Source organism: Macaca fascicularis, chromosome 13 (assembly GCF_037993035.2).
Source record: "Macaca fascicularis isolate 582-1 chromosome 13, T2T-MFA8v1.1".
Taxonomy (NCBI): Eukaryota; Metazoa; Chordata; class Mammalia; order Primates; family Cercopithecidae; genus Macaca; species Macaca fascicularis.
Genome location: NC_088387.1, coordinates 93,662,242 through 93,678,827, shown reverse-complemented (window position 1 = coordinate 93,678,827; position 16,586 = coordinate 93,662,242). Strand labels below are relative to the sequence as shown.

Here is a 16,586-nt window from a genome sequence, read left to right as displayed (position 1 = left end):
CACCTTTACAGAGCTGCTGGGTGATGGTCCCGTGCATACAAATAAGGTACACCCCACGTACGGTCTCTTAAAACTACTTGAGGGTCAGGATGAGCACGTACACAGGAATGGAAGGTCTCACCCTCAAGGCCAAAGGCCTGTGACACAGAGAGTGTCACAAGGGCTTAGAAGAGGAGGAGGATGTGGCTTTCCTGGGTAAGCAGTGACCTCCCTCTCTCCACACCCATACGACAAATCCAGTTTCCCAGTGCAAACCAGAGGTTCCTGCGGCCTTAGCCAGCAGGGACATGGGGAGCGGGGAGAGACAGGATCAGAGGGGGTTCCCCCAAGCATCCCCAGTCCCTAGTTTCCTCACAAGCAAAATGCCAGACCATCCCACAGTTCCCAGGTCCAGCACAGCTGCTGGAACACATCAGAAGCTCCTGCAGACCCAAATTCAGCCATGAGAAGCAACGAGTGTCACAGGTTAGGGCAAAGGGCCCTGGACGGGAGCCAGAAAACCTGGGCTGTGGTTTCAGTCCCACTTTCGGTGGTTTCTTGAGGCAAGTCACATGGTCTTTCGGGATGTCCATTTTCTCTACCTGCCAAAAAGGTCTAAACACCCTTAGCCAGCACCTGAGGGCTTGTGAAGATACAGGAGGGCACTGGGCTCCTCCTACCCTTGGTTTCGCTAATTGCGACCTCCAGGTGCAGGGAGGGCAGGAGTCTCTGCCACCACATCTATGATTCTTTGCTGGGCTGGACTGGGACACCGAGGTGGAAAGCAGGTGTGCCTGTTCTGTGTCCACCCTCGCAGACACACACAGTCCAGGTGAGGGCTGCCCTCTGTGTGGGGAGCAGAGAGGGACCCGCAGAATCCCATGATCACAGGGAGTCCAGGTCCACCACTCTGTCCTCAACCACCCCTGGACACAACTGTGGGGAAGGAGAGGAGCTCTCAGCTCTGCAGCCTACAAAGCCACATCAGCACGTCAGCATCCTCCCTCCCTCCCTCATCCTTCAAGCCCTAGCATAGGTGAGCTTTGAGGACCAGCAAAGGAAAAGTTCCACACACCAGCGTGGGAGGTGGCAGCAGCCCCATCTAAACGTGCCTGGAACGTCCTGGCTGAGTGAGGCCTCCAGGCTGAAGCTTGTACCGATGCCAAGCCGAGGAGGATTTTGTGTCTGGGACACGGTTCGTTCCCTAGGCCCTTTCTGCTACTGCCTCAATAATTTCTGGTAATTCTTGTACATCGGTCGTTTTGAAGGGACCCACCTTTAGGGAACTGATAGGGCCCTTTCCGCAGTCACTGACCCCACCTTATGCCAAGTCAACACCAGGGGCCCAAGCCATGGGCAGAATAAGGAACTTGGGGATTGCTCACAGCCCAGGGAGGATTCTGCTGCTCGGAGGGAATTTTCAAGGTCATTGCCCTCACCCCTCCGACACTGCAGTTCATTCCTTGGTGGCAGGGAAGCCATGCTGGTGAGGTGTGCAGAGTGGAGTGGAAGCCCAGACCGGCCCCGGTTGTCCCTGGAGTAGATAGCAGCGCACGTGCGTTTATGGGTCTCACAGCGTGGCAGGAGAAAGAGGCACATACAAGAAATTATTTGAAGTAACTGTGTCGTTCCCATCCTCTCTGGGGATGCAGGAGAAGAAAGGGTCAGAGTCAGTGTAAAGGGAATGAATGGAAGCAAGGAGGATGGAGGAGACTCCGAAAGAGAGATTTAGGACAAAGTTCTCAACAGAAATGGGCTTCTTGGGAAAACCTATGAATTTTCCTTCTTTGAGGCCCTTTACAAAAAATAGTCTCTGCTGTATCCACTTTATCAGAATCATTTAGATATGGCTCTTTCAAGGTTTCTTTCCAGATTCCATTATGGATTAAATTCTTGGAAGATGGGGGAAAGGTGGGTGTGGCGGCTCATGCTTGTAGTCCCAGCACTTTGGGAGTCCGAGGCAGGAGGAATGTTTAAGCCCAGGAGTTTGAGACCAGCCTGGGCAATGTGACAAAACCCTGCCTCTACTACAATATGAGAAATTAGCGGGGCATGGTGGCACACGCCTATAGTCCCAGCTATTCAGGAAGCTGAGGTGGGAGAATCACCAGAACCCGGGAAGTCGAGGCTGCAATGAACTGTGATCACACCACTGCACTCCAGTCTGAGCAATGAGAGTGAGACCCTGTCTCAAAAAAGAAAGAAAAAAAAAAATGGGGAAGAGAAGGTGGCAAGACAGATCAACACCTGGCCCTCACCCAGGCCTGCTCAGTACTTCCTTTGACAGCCGCCTTGAATGTTCGAGGTGGGACCTTGTTTCTAGGAGCGACCACCATCAGAATGAAACAGAAAGGAGCATGGAGTCTATTTCCTCCCCTAGGCCGTGAGTTAGAGAGTTGCCACTCCTTTTCCAAATGTTCAGCTAATTATACCTTCTTATCTGATTCTCCTTCAGTCTGGCTGAAGAGCCAATTCCACTAAGGGTAAAATTATTTTCTTGTTTCTTGTTTACTGGGGCACAGATGCTGGGGTAAGATACCGCTGCGGAATCTGAAATCCTCAACCGAGCCAGACAGGCTGCCTCATCCAGTAGCTTCTCACGTCCCTTGGCAGAGTCATTGGAAGGGGAAGTGAGGGCCAGAGGTACCAGCAGAGCCCAGCAGCTGTGGGCAGCCAGAGGACAGGAAAACAGGTTCTCAAACAGTAGGAAATAGCCTGTGCAGAAGAAAATCTGCAATCCCTCCAAGCCTTTTCTTTTTATTTATTTATTTATTTATTTATTTATTTATTTATTTATTTATTTATTTTTTTGAGACGGAGTCTCGCTGTGTCTCCCAGGCTGGAGTGCAGTGGCGTGATCTCGGCTCACTGCAAGCTCCGCCTCCCGGGTTCACGCCATTCTCCCGCCTCAGCCTCCCAAGTAGCTGAGACTACAGGCGCCCGCCACCATGCCCGGCTAGTTTTTTTTGTATTTTTAGTAGAGACGGGGTTTCACCATGTTAGCCAGGATAGTCTCGATCTCCTGACCTCGTGATCCACCCGCCTCGGCCTCCCAAAGTGCTGGGATTACAGGCTTGAGCCACCGCGCCCGGCCGCCTTTTCTTTTTAAGTGTTTATGTATGTATAATGAACATTTTAAAATAACAAAAAAACTTTAAAAAAAAAATCCCTCCCTCCTCTAATTCTTCAATGGCCTTCACTTTCCTATGTCTAATGCTTTTACTAAGTTGATAATCTGCTGGTTTCTCCTGCTGTTATACCATAAATATTTTATCTGTGTTATTAGATGTCATTGGATGGCCTTTGTGGTTGTCATTTAAGTAGCTGCCTATTTCAGAGCGGATACCACACCACCCGCTCCTGGCTCACTAGATACTCTAGCGGTATGTGAGCGCTGGCTGTGCTGTGTTCCACGTCACTGCATTTGTGACCCCGTGAAAGACATGAGACTTGACCCAGGCCCCATAACTTGCTTCACTCAGAGCTGTGGAAGCAGTTCTTAGGGAATGGAGGGTTTCCATTCTCTACTGTGCACAGATTTACCTACGTTTGGGTTGTGGACACAGGCTGCGGGCAGGACTTGGGAAAGAAGACATGCTTTATGCAAAAGCGATGCATTTGCCCTTCCTTCCCATACCGGCTCTCCTCTCTAAGGGAACTTGAATCCGTGAGCCAGAAAGTAGCTGGGCAGCAAGGAGGGGACAAGAACCCAAGCTGGATAACCGGCCCCCACGTGATCAGAAAGCTGCGTGACCCATCGCGAGATGTTTGGATGGATTCAGGATACCAGTGTTGGAGTCCCAGCTCTGCCCTGGCTGGCTGGGCCCCACCTCAACCTCTGTTGCGCAGCTTCTCCTTCTAGGAGAGGTAGACTAGGAAGTCCCTTCAATATATATATATATAAAACAAAAGCTTCCTCTCATTCTGTGGTTCTCAAACTCGGGTGTGCATCAGAATCACCTGGAGAGCTGCCCCAGGGACAGACTGCTGCCCCAGCCCCGGAGTCTCAGACTCAGTCGGTTGGGGCTGGGGGCTGGACACGTGCATTTCTAATGCGTTCCCTGGTGCTGCTGCTGGACTAATACGTCTTTCTCACTGGTGGCTTGGCAGGCTGCTACCTGCACAAAACTTCCCTGTTCTAAAGCCCACGTTCCTTTCTAGATGGAGCCAGCAGGAGAGAAAGATGAGCCACTGAGTGCAAAACACAGGAGGCCAATGAAGTGTCCCTCTCAGGTAGGAGGGACTGGGCAGGGGAGGGACTCTTATTGAATTGAGGGTGCAGGGTGGGTGGCCAAGTGGGCTTTGCTCTGACGTGGGTCTTACCTGAGATAAGAGTCCTGGCTCTGTTCTTCTGGGGCCTGCACACAGTTTTGCATACATAGCAGGCCTGATGTTTACAGCTGTGGGCCACGAGAGCTGTTTCAGCAAAACAGCAGCCCCCTCCATGCCTGTGGAAGGCATAGGAACAAGGCCACAGCTCACCTGGCCCCAAATGCTGCCCCCACGTATCTCCTCTGGGTCCTGGCCCTCTGCCTCAGATGCTGTTTCCAGACCTTCCTCTACCTCAGAGTGGCAAAGAAGGGAGGGATGGTGAGTATCTAGGTGCCTGAAAGGCAGATCATTTTGACTACATCTTAAATATGTGTCTAGTATGTAGTAGGCTTATAATTAATGTTTCCAAATAAGTGGATGACCAAATAACTGGACATAAATGAATGAGATTTTTTTTTTTTTTTTTTGAGATGGAGTCTCGCCCTGTTGCCAGGCTGGAGTGCAGTGGCACAATCTCGGCTCACTGCAACCTCCGCCTCCCGGGTTCAAGCGATTCTCCTGCCTCAGCCTCCCAAGTAGCTGGGACTACAGGCACGTGCCACCACGCCAGGCTAATTTTTTTGTATTTTTAGTCTATCATTTAATGCTAGTCAGGTATTTGGCTTTCTTGATGAATTGGTAAGTTTTTTGTTACTATGCAATAAGAAGTATACCATTCACTTTGTTTCCCTTTTTGCTTTGGCTGCCAAGAAGCTTAAAATTAGATTCCCTTCTCATCAAAATATATGTACTTAGCCTGGTAGCATGAACCCCCAGGGTAAAGAGCAAGAGAGACTGGCTGTCACAAATGGGAAATGTCAGCGCATTCATGAGTCCTTCAGGGACCAGAGAGAAGAGCCAGAGAATGGTTTGGTCCTCATTGGAAACATGATGTCAATGTTCCCAGTTGGCCAAAAGCATCACTGGATGCTCAAGCCTGATAATTAAGGGATGCAGACTTCTGGGTCGCAATTCCAATATGTCACCTTTCCCTGCAGGAGAGCCCCTATCTGTTCAGCTACAGGAACAGCAACTACCTGACCAGACTGCAGAAACCCCGAGACAAGCTTGAGGTAAGGAAAGGGTTTTTGTAATTGACAAACATGCAAATGAATCCGGGGCTGCGCTCCTTGCTGAATCTTTGGAATCTTCCACGTGGTTCTTTTTTTTCTCTCTCTTTTGAGATGGAGTCCTGCTCTGTTGCCCAGGCTGGGGTTCAGTGGCGCCATCTCGGCTCAATGCAACCTCCACCTCCTGGGTTCAAGCAGTTCTCCTGCCTCAGTCTCCTGAGTAGCCGGGGCTACAGGTGCGCACCACCACGCCTGGCTAATTTTTGTATTTTTTTAGTAGAGACGGGGTTTCGCTGTGTTAGCCAGGCTGATCTTGAAATCCTGACCTCAAGCAATCTGCCTGCCTCAGCCTCCCAAAGTGCTGAGATTACAGATGCGAGCACTGCACCCGGCCTGGATTTTTTTGAAGCAGATCAACTGGCCAGATTTGCAACCTCAATACAATTTTTTTTTTTTTTTTGGCGGGTAGGAGGGGACAGAGTCTCGCTGTGTCACCCAGGCTGGAGTGCAATGGTGTGATCTCAGCTCACTGCAACCTTAGCCTCCTGGGTTCAAGCGATTCTCCTGCCTCAGCCTCCTGAGTAGCTGGGATTATAGGCGCGTGCCACCACACCTGGCTAATTTTTTTTTTATTTTTAGCAGAGATGGGGTTTCACCATGTTGGCCAGGCTGGTCTCGAACTCCTGACCTCATGATCCACCCACCTCAACCTCCCAAAGTGCTGAGATTACAGATGTGAGCCACTGTACCCAGCCATTCCATGTGGTTCTTAACGTCAGGAAACTCCCGCTGCCTCTAGGCATATGGAGGGCTGCCGTAGACCGCTGATGTTCAGTCAGGACAGGTTGGAGAAGGGAGAAGGATCCAGCATGTGGCCGTCCCCTGGGTGCCTAGAAGCAGGTCTCCCCCACAGTTTATCTTCAGAGCTGCCTCTGCAACCAGCATAGGGGTTTTACAGAGAGTGTGTACTGCCCAGCACCTCCTGTTCCCAATCTGTTGTGATGTAAGACAGATTCTTCTGACCCTTCCCAAATCTCTGAAAAATTCTTCTAAAATCATCTGAGAACTTCATCTGAAGAGAAAATTAAGAAAGAGCAGAGATACGTGGTGAGGTCTGAACCCAGACAGTGTGGAACTCCAAAGCCCTTGAGTGGGTCCACATTGGTAGGGGGCCCCTGACAGGCACTCATGCCTTGATCACTGCTTTTCTCAGTAGTCTCCCCATGAGACTTCCCGTGGAGACTAGGCAGGGCACCCTGCACTCCTCTGGGAAAGCAAGGAACACTCAAGGGTTGATGTCTTCTTTCCCAGAGAAGGGGGGACTGAGGTGGGCTGAGACAAATTTGGTCCTAGTGACATCTTTCCCTCCCTATTTTATGGAAAAGGGTGAGATTTACTCCAAATAGTGGAGGCAGAGTTGATGGCCTGGGCTTCCACCCTGAGGGACACAGTGTGAGAGACTCGATTTATCAACTTGACTCACACTAACCAGTATAGCAATGAGGGTAAACCTGAGACCCAGCATGGCACAATGAGGTAAAGTAACCAGCTCTCGGTTCAAATCCAGACTCTTCCACTTATGGGCTCTGTGTCAATGAGCAAGATACTTAACCTCTCTGTGCTTTAGTTTTTTAACCTGGAAAATAATGACAGTAATAGCCCTACCTTGTGGAATTATTAATAAATTGTCATAAGTCAGTAAGTATAAAGCACTTATAATAGAATCTAACATACATGAGTTCTATGTAAGTATTGCTATCATTATCATTGGATAAAAGCAGTGATACAATTCTTCAGGACACATTTATTAACTATCTGCTATATACCACTAGAATGTAAGCTCAGTGAGGCAGGAACTCAGGGTAGGCACCAATAACTATTTGTTGAATGAAAAAATGGATGGATAGGCGGATGGATGGATACCAGGTATGAGAGATTAAAATGTAAATAAAAAATAGGACTTGTCCCAAGGAACTCAGTCTGGTACAGAAATGGACAAGTCAACAGGCAATTATAGCACAATGGTACTATAATAGGTACGGTAATGCGTGTTTTCATGGGGTATTCTGGGAACACAGAGGAAGAGAAACTAACCTAGACAGGAGAAAGTTGAAGAAGGCTTTCCAAAGGATGCCCATGACCTCAGTCTTGAAGGGTGACTAAGGCTGAGGCAGATCGATGGGAGGGTGAGCAAATAGAAGGAAGGAAAGGGAAAGGGGAGAGGGTAACTACTTGGGCAAAGGCATGGATGCAGGGAAATATGGAGACTTAGGTCAAGGGCTGGTGGTTTAGAATGTTTAGTGGCCTCTTAGGCCATGCTAGGGAGATTGGACTTTTTGCTGAAGTTAATACAGAGTAGTAGTGTATTTGTTCAACTAACAAATATTTGTTGAGCATCCACTATGCCAGGCACTGTTCTAGGCTCTGGGGACACAATAATCAACAACACAGATAAAAATCCCTGCCTTCACTGAGAACTTGGGCAGAGGAGTGACACATCATACCACATTGAGAACAACCGCTCTGGATAGATTCAGAGGGTGAGGAGCAAGTCTGTGGGACAGATGGCCATGATACTGGTGAATCATTGCAATATCCTGGCAAGAAATAACAAAGGCCTGAACTTAGGTGGAGGCAGAGGCACTGGAGCAGAGGGAACAGATTTGGGAGCACTTGGAAAAGATGTGGACAATTGGATATGAGTGTTGAAGGAGAGGGAGAAATCTTAAAAGACATCAAAGTTTTACTTTATGTGAAATGATGTTTTCCAAAATAGAGGCCCCACTTACCCATTTCCAATTTAGCAAAATCCATTTTCCTTATTTCCCTGTGTGTCTCATTTCAGGTAAGAGAAGGAACAGAAATCAGATGTCCTGACAAGGACCCGTCCGATACGGTTCCCACCTCAGGTACACAGCTTGCACCCAGGGATTTTTAAATTCATTCGAGGCCTGAAATCATCCAAGTAAGGGCTTTCCACATAACCTGAAATACTCCCGAGTGGTTTCTCAGGGGCAATGGAAATAACTCTATGTGTATTTGTAAGGCCATGCCTGTGTCTGATTATTCTTTAACTAAAATGTGATATCATTATCAGAAAGCATTTATTGAGCAGTAACCCTGTACCAGGCCATGTTCTGCAAAGAACCCAATGTTAGTTGTGTGAGTTGTCATGGTCCCTGCCTTGAAGCAGAAAGCAAAAGTAGCCAGTCTATAGTCCGTGTCTGAGTCGCCTGCAGATTCACTCACACACAGAATGCACTCAAACACCACGCAGAGCAGGAAAGCACATCATCTTATGAACGTGCCATCTTCACTGCCTCTCAGTAGTTCTAAAATGTCTGTTGCTGGGTCATAAAATGGGATGTTCTAAGCAGTTATCAGCAACCTTCCCAAAGACGGTCTGCCTGAGGGCTGTACCTTTGCCTCCAGGCAAGGCAGCCTGGGGGTGATAGCTATGGGCCTGTAACCTTGGGAAGTCACAGCCATCTGGTGACCTGAGTGACTCAAAACATCAGCCTAGGAGCATCTGTAGCAGTGTTATAGATTCCCATGCTTGGTCCTAAAGGGGGACTCACATGTCCATTTGTTTGTTCGTTTATTTACTCATTTGTGTGTTAGAGGATTGTTGAGTGCCTCTTTGCCTTCAGGAGTTTACATTCTAATTGATCTATTGCCTCTCATGGCCTCAGAATTGTAAAAAAACAGAAAATGAAGTTTGGGGATGTCATAGTGCCTAGCAAGAATCTTCCGGGGATGCAAATCTTTGTAGTCAGATTGTCTCCTTGTGCTGAGCATCAGGAGAGCAAATAAATGCTTGGCTGCCCTTCACACATGCCGTAGCTCTCCACGCTCCAACTAAGCCACATGGCTGGCAGGGAAGTTAAAAATATTCTAACCAAAACCTTGGTATATAACTGACACTTGTTTTAAGTTGCAGAAGAATGGAATAGGGGATATAGATCTTACATATACACATTTAGTCTTTATTTCCCCCCATACATGGTGCCAACGCATTCCTATTAGTTTACTAGCAGGATTTTATTAGCAGAAATAAATTATCAGCTTCATATGTAGACCCTCCTATGGTAAACACCCTTACTCAAAAAGAGATAGATTAGGTATAGATACAGATAGATGTGTGTTTATATAGATAGATAGATGTGTGTATATATAGGTGTATTTCTATAGATATATAGAGAGAGAAAGAGAATTTTTTTTTTTTGAGATAGAGTCTCACTCTGTTGCCCAGGCTGGAGTACAGTGGCATGATTGTGACTCACTGCAGCCTCAACCTCCTGGGCTCAAGTGATCCTCCTGCCTCAGCCTCCAAGTAGCTGGGACTATAGGCATGCATCACCACACCTGCCTTTTTTTTTTTTTTTTTTTTTTTTTGTTTAAGAGATGGGGTCTTACTGTTGCCCAGGCTGGTCTTGAACTCCCAGGCTCAGGCGATCCTCCAGCGCTGGGATTACAGGCATAAACCAGCTCACCTGGTCTAGAGAGAACATCTGAATGTTTTAATAGCCACACACATTTACAGCAAAGTAATATCCATTCCCTTTTTAATCTTATTCTGAAAGAATGCTCTCTAAAGCATTTTGTAATCTGTCTAGATAATGTTTCTGTCATGACAGTGATAATCAGCCAATCTCATTAGAGCATATCTCAACATCTAAAAGCTGGGTAAAATGTAAACCTCTTCCTTATTCCCTGACCCTGAAGATTAGTGTGTTTATCAGCACTTGAAGATTGAAGATCAATAAATCTCAAGGCCTTAAAATCTGAGATCCTGTGGTGACAGGAGCTTTTTTTTTTTTTTTTTCTTTGAGACGGAGTCTCGCTCTGTCGCCCAGCCTGGAGTGCAGCAGCCGGATCTCAGCTCACGGCAAGCTCCGCCTCCCGGGTTTACGCCATTCTCCTGCCTCAGCCTCCCGAGTAGCTGGGACTACAGGCGCCCGCCACCTCGCCCGGCTAGTTTTTTGTATTTTTTTAGTAGAGACGGGGTTTCACCGTGTTAGCCAGGATGGTCTTGATCTCCTGACCTCGTGATCCGCCCGTCTCGGCCTCCCAAAGTGCTGGGATTACAGGCTTGAGCCACCGCGCCCGGCCAGGAGCCATTTATATAATAACAAGATGGGTAGATTTAGGCTCCCCAATCTGACCAAGGTGAGCATGGGACCCACTCACTCACTCTCCACCTGGAATCAGCACTCACAGATGAGTGTTGTTGACTTCTGAGTCGCACATGCAAAGTGTCATTCAGAAAAATGGTCACAGTTAACTGGCCAATAATGAAAAATACGTTTCATTATTGTGCCAGTGATTTTCTTTCTTTTCTTTTCTTTTCTTTTCTTTTTTTTTTTTTTTTTTTTTTTGAGACAGAGTTTCGCTCGATCACCCACGCTGGAGTGAAGTGGCGTGATTTCCACTCACTGCAACCTCCACCCCCGGGGTTCAAGCAATTCTCCTGCCTCAGCCTCCCAAGTAGCTGGGATTATAGGTGCCTGTCACCACGCCTGGCTAATTTTTGTATTTTTAGTAGAGACGGGGTTTTGCCATGTTGGCCAGGCTGGTCTTGAACTCCTGACCTCAGGTAATAACACCCGCCTTGGCCTCCCAAAGCTGGGATTACAGACATGAGTTACTGCACCCAGCCATGTGCCAGTGATTTTGATTGAACATTCTAACCATCCTTGTGACTGATGGGGTAGGTAAAAAGACAGCACAGGCACATATTATTATTTTCCTTTGGTATTAATCATGTATTTCAGGTGAGGTCATGCACTCTTCTGGAGATCATGTTTGTAATTTCTAATCAAAATTACCTGAGATATGTCTTATACGAGGAGATCATCTTATCTTTATACCTCCAATGACTCAAGCCCATGGTAGGAGCCCAATAAATGTTTGCTGAACTAATCTGAATGAGCATTTCTAAATCATCAGATCAACAATCCCTAGGATTGAAAAAAGATATTCAAAAAAAATCAACTACACCAAAATGCCTTTCATTAAAACAATTTTTCACTAAGAATATCTTTTACAATAACTGTTTTGCTTTTTGCCTTCAAAGTTACTTTCCTTTTTTTTTTTTTTTTTTTCTTTTTTGAGATGGTCTCAGTCTGTCGCCCAGGCTGGAGTGTAGTGGTGCAGTCTCACCTCACTGCAGCCTTAGACCTCCATGGCTCAAGAGATCCTCCCACTTTAGCCTCCCAAGTAGCTGGGACTATAGGCCCATGCCATCATGTCCAGCTAATTTTATTTTTTGTACAGACAAGGTCTCACTAAGTTGCCCAGGCTGGCCTCAAACTCCTGGGCTCAAATGATCCTACCTCAGCCTCCCAAAGTGCTGGGATCATAGGCATAAGCTACCATGCTGGTCCAAAGTTATTTTCAAAAACCTTTATAGTCTCATTTTCTAGTGCTTCTCCAAACTGACCACAGATACATGCATCTAAACATCATTAAAAGTGATGTTTCAAAATGAGATGCTACCTGTCTTCAACAGGGTGTGGCCCTGGCAACTTGGATGCCTCATTCTGAGTACACTTCAGAGCTCATGAGTGATGTGCTTTATCCAATGACCTACAGGGCCCTGGGATGAGACACATAGAGTTAATGTAAGTGATTTTTTTTTTTTTTTTTAATAACCAATTGGTATTGGGTAACCAGTAAAAACTAAAAACTTGCAACTTTTTCCTCCTAGTCAGCACATAGATGCAATTTACCAAGTGCTCTCTCCTATGGACTTTACAACTTTGTAAACACTCACATCATGCTCCATTGCTAGATGGCCCTGTCCCTAACATAGTTAGCATAACCAAGAAAAACATATTGGGCCTACTAGTTGGCTTAGGATTTTCCCAGCGAGAAAAGGAGTCACTTTTTGCAAATAAAAGAGTGATAATGAGGAGTCACAGGGGACATGGCTTATTAACTTTCTGATGAAGGTGGCTATCTTGATGGCTAATGCCACACAGTGGGAAAAATTCAGAGCTTTTGCAAATAAGGATCCACAAAGCTAATTACGTGTTGCTGTCACCAATAGTATAAACCAGAACAGTTCATTCATTTATTTTAAGCCATCAATTCCTTGCTAAGTCCCTGAGGTCATTGATTTGACCCATTTGGCTAAAATTAGCTCTTCAGAAGTCAATATGAAAAATGACCAGGTTACAGCACTGGATGGTCATTCCCTAGGGGCATCATCTCGTCATGAGCCAGCAGTGCAATGTTCTGTGTAGCTCATGAGGCTGTTTCTGTGGTCACCACCTACTCAGGGGTCCTGTGACTTGACCTACCGTGTCATCAGGAAGGAATGATGCCCTGTGGGAAATAACAGCCTGCTTGTCCCTGGGCACAACCAGCCTACTGAGTGAGTTCAAACTCCCCCAACACGTAGAGGAGTAAGTGTTTCCCTGCCCTATGGTTTTCATCATCTAAAACTTTGAGATCTGTAAAGTCCCTGTCACAGAGTCACTTAGTCTTTAATTCCAGTTAACACGTTTCTTGAGCTCCCCTGTGGAAGGTACACATTGGTTCATGGAAACTCACACCGAAGATTCCAAAGGCAAAACATGGTTCCAATCTTGAGGCAGCTGCTTACTGCCATTGTGGAAATCTTAACATAAGTCCCTAAAATCAGACGGCAAATGGGTTGGGCAACGCTTGGTGACAATTGAGAGAAAGCACGTTTTTCAGATTAGGGCCCCACGTGGTTTAAGTTGCTGGGTTACACAAGACAAAGCCCCAGCAAGCCAAGCCTTTCTCCTGGGTGTGACCTTCCGTGTACAGTGGGCAGTGTCCCCACTCTACAGTCTAGTGTGCAATTTCCTTGCTATTTGTGATACTTCATCATGGCTTGGATGGCCTTCTGATAAGAGGTCCCCTCTGTAGAAATCATGATGAGTTAATGATGTGTTTATCAGCTTCTCTCAAGGTGGTGGACAGTTTGTACCAGATAATGTTTAGCTAATCAGCCCACACAAATTTAATCTTATCACTAAATAGTTCTTTTTCCAGGGAGAGCAACTGCTAAAGTGCTTTACTGTATTTCTAAGCTATGTTTGTCATTAATGATGACATTAACAAACCTCAAATCAAGGTCTACGGAAATTAGGCCAATGAAATGCGATGTGCTCTATCTTAACAATAAAATCCCAGATTAAGTCAACTCCTCCCACCCAGGTTTGCTTCATCTGGTTTATTACTGTATCTCTTCCTGAGACTCCTTTAGAATGGCCAACTGGAGAACCACCCCCACCACAATCAACCAATCTATCAGATGAGATCGGGCATGTTCAGGGTGGTATAGCTGTAGATCAATCAGTCTATCTATACATGTGTACGTACACATAGACATAAACATAGGTATGTGTGGGTGTCTGTGTGTGTGTGTGTGTGTGTGTGTGTGTGTGTTCTGCCTGCTACAAATTTAGGAGACAGGAATGGTAGGTTTCAGCTGCCTCTTTAGCAAACTGTAGTGATAATACTTTTGAATCAAATTTATCTATCTCTTCCGTATTTTTCCAGCCCCAAAGATTTCCGCTAACCTTTGCACACTAGCTAGTATTCACAGGATTCAGTGTATGATGCATTATGGCAGTAAGAATATAGTGTTTGACTGTTATCACCAGGAGCTAAAATAAACCACTCTAGAGTTGAAGGGAGAAGGTCTTATTTTTTTTGTTTTGTTGCCTTTTTAACCCCATCACCTGATTTATTTGAGAAGAGGTCGTTTTAAAGTTCTCCTGCTCAGCCTAGTGGACATGCGCTAATGTGTGCAGCTGGCTTTGTGATTTGATATTGTTCTTCTAACCACATGGTATAGCTGTGGATGGCTGGGAAGAGCCAAGTAGGCTATAATCATATGGAAGGCTGAGTGTGTGCATGGGATGTGTGTGTGTGTGTGTGTGTGTGTGAGGGTGGATTCAAGGCATGGTGAGGGGGAGGAAAAAGAACACTGAAGAAAGATCCTCAGCACCTCTTGAATCTAAGAGACAGAACTGTCATCAGTCTGTGCAATGGCAGCTACAGTTGTGAGGGCCACAAGACAATGTACACATATACATGAGAGAAACAACTCTAGTCTTTTTTTCTTTTTTAGTGAAGGGGTCTCACTATATTGCCCAGGCTGGTCTCAAACTTCTGGGCTCAAATGATCCTCCCAACTTGGCCTCCCTAAGTGCTGGGATTATAGGTGTGAGCCATTGCACGCAGCCAAATCTTTACTTATGTATTTTTTTTTTAGAGACGGGCTCACTTTGTTGCCCAGGCTAGAGTGCAGTGGCGCAATCATAGCTCACTGCAGCCTCTGCCTCCTGGGCTTGATTCCAGGCTTTTCAGGTCCAAGCGCAGTACTTGACTGCAGTCAATGGCTTTGATAGAGACCAAGTGTCTCTTATCAGTGATTCTCAAAATGTGGTACCCAGACTGGACTGGCAGCATCAACATTACCTGGAAACTTGTTGCAAATGCAAATCCTTGGGCCCACCCCAGACCCATTGAGTCAAAAATTCTGAAGGTGGTGCCCAGCCATCTGTGTTTTCACAGGCTCTCCAGGTGATTCTGATGCAGGCTCAAGTTGGAGAACTGCTGTTCTATGTATTTTGCACGCATATATTTACAACTATGTATGTGTGAGTTTGTATCCTTTCATAGGAAGAGGCAAGAACTTTTACTTTTCCAGTGAGAGCAAATCCTCATTGGGAGCGGCTGTCCCCACCGGCAGACAGCGTGGAAGGAAGTAGACAAGATGTCTCCATGGAAGGAGATGAGACCTGGAAGTCCCTGAGTATGTTTTCCACTCAGTGTTAATCTGGCTTCCTGCACAGGCATCATTCCACAGCCACGATCTGGATGTTGACGGCTGCTGTGGGTTATATGTAGGCCAGCTGTGTCAAAATCATCTCATCCTGTGTTTCACTGTAGGCCTGCAACCTTTTTTTTTTTTTTTTTTTTGAGACGGAGTCTCCCTCTGTCTCCCAGGCTGGCTTGCAGTGGCGCGATCTCGGCTCACTGCAACCTCCTCCTCCCAGGTTCAAGCAATTCTCATGCCTCAGCCTCCCAAGTAGCTGGGACTACAAGCGCACACCTCCACGCCTGGCTAATTTTTGTATTTTTAGTAGAGACGGGGTTTCGTCATTTCATCATTTTGGACAGGCTGGTCTCAGACTCCTGACCTCAGGTGATCTGCCCGTCTCGGCCTCCCAAAGTGCTGGGGTTGTAATCTGGTCACACTACAGGCTTTATAAGCTGTCTTTTGCAAAGAAGGCTGTTGAGAAAGCCTCCTGCAGACAACTTTCAGTTTATCCCTCTTAAGCAATGGCCCACTGATATGTACCAGGGCGGGCCACTCCCTGGTACAAACTCTGTGCTAGGCTTCTTCCAAGCCACAATAACTATTTCAGCAATTTAGTGCAGCGTTGCACCACTAGACAACAGAAGCACATCAGCAAAGGTGGAGCTGTAGCCAAGTCAGGGTGACCTTGGGGGTGAGGTAATTGGGGGAGTGGGAGGTAAGCTTGTGACCTGAGAGACCAAGCTATATATAGCTTAAGGAATTCTAGGTGTGGTCCCGCAAATACACTAGGATTCACATTCTTATGTGTATGAGGTAAGGGGGTAGGTAGATATAGTATCTGTGTGTGTATGTGAGTAATTACATATATAGCAATATCTATGTTAAACTCCTAACTTGCTTGCCAGGCATAAAAGCCTCTAATCCCGGTGACTCAGGAGGCTGAGATGGGAGGATCACTTGAGCCCAGGAGGTCGAGGCCACAGTGAGCCACGATCACACGCCACTGCACTCCAGTCTAGGTGACAGAGTGAGACCTTGCCTCAAAAAATAAAAATAAAATGAATATATTGATAGATGCTATAATGTAATTGAATCTTGAAAACATTATGCAAAGTTGAAGAAGCCAGACAAAGTCATATATTATATTATTCTATTTATATGAAATATCCATAGAAGCAGAAAGCAGATTATTGATTACCAGATATTGGTTAGGCCCTGTGGCCCTAACCTACCTTTCCAAGGTGGTTTTCTCTTTGCTGTCTCATATATGCTTCATGGAAGCAAACTGTGTGACTAACTGGGCTTTCAAGACATCCAAGCTTGACCCTACCACATCCATCCATCAGGCTTTTCCCTCCATTACCCGATCTCATGCTCCCTCATCCTCCTCTTATTCCTAAGGCTTAATTCAAATGCGACCT

The 16,586-nt window shown here is 46.4% G+C and overlaps 1 protein-coding gene across 1 annotated transcript in view; it reads left to right on the top strand.

The window, feature by feature from the left end:
- LOC102133956 (phospholipase B1, membrane-associated) overlaps positions 1-16,586 on the top strand; it is a 107,057-nt gene that overhangs the window by 7,484 nt on the left and 82,987 nt on the right. Inside the window, exons 6-8 of the mRNA XM_045369569.3 lie at positions 4,141-4,212; positions 5,289-5,363; positions 8,206-8,269. Coding sequence (XP_045225504.2) covers positions 4,141-4,212; positions 5,289-5,363; positions 8,206-8,269 — 211 coding nt within the window. The remainder of the gene's footprint in view (positions 1-4,140; positions 4,213-5,288; positions 5,364-8,205; positions 8,270-16,586) is intronic.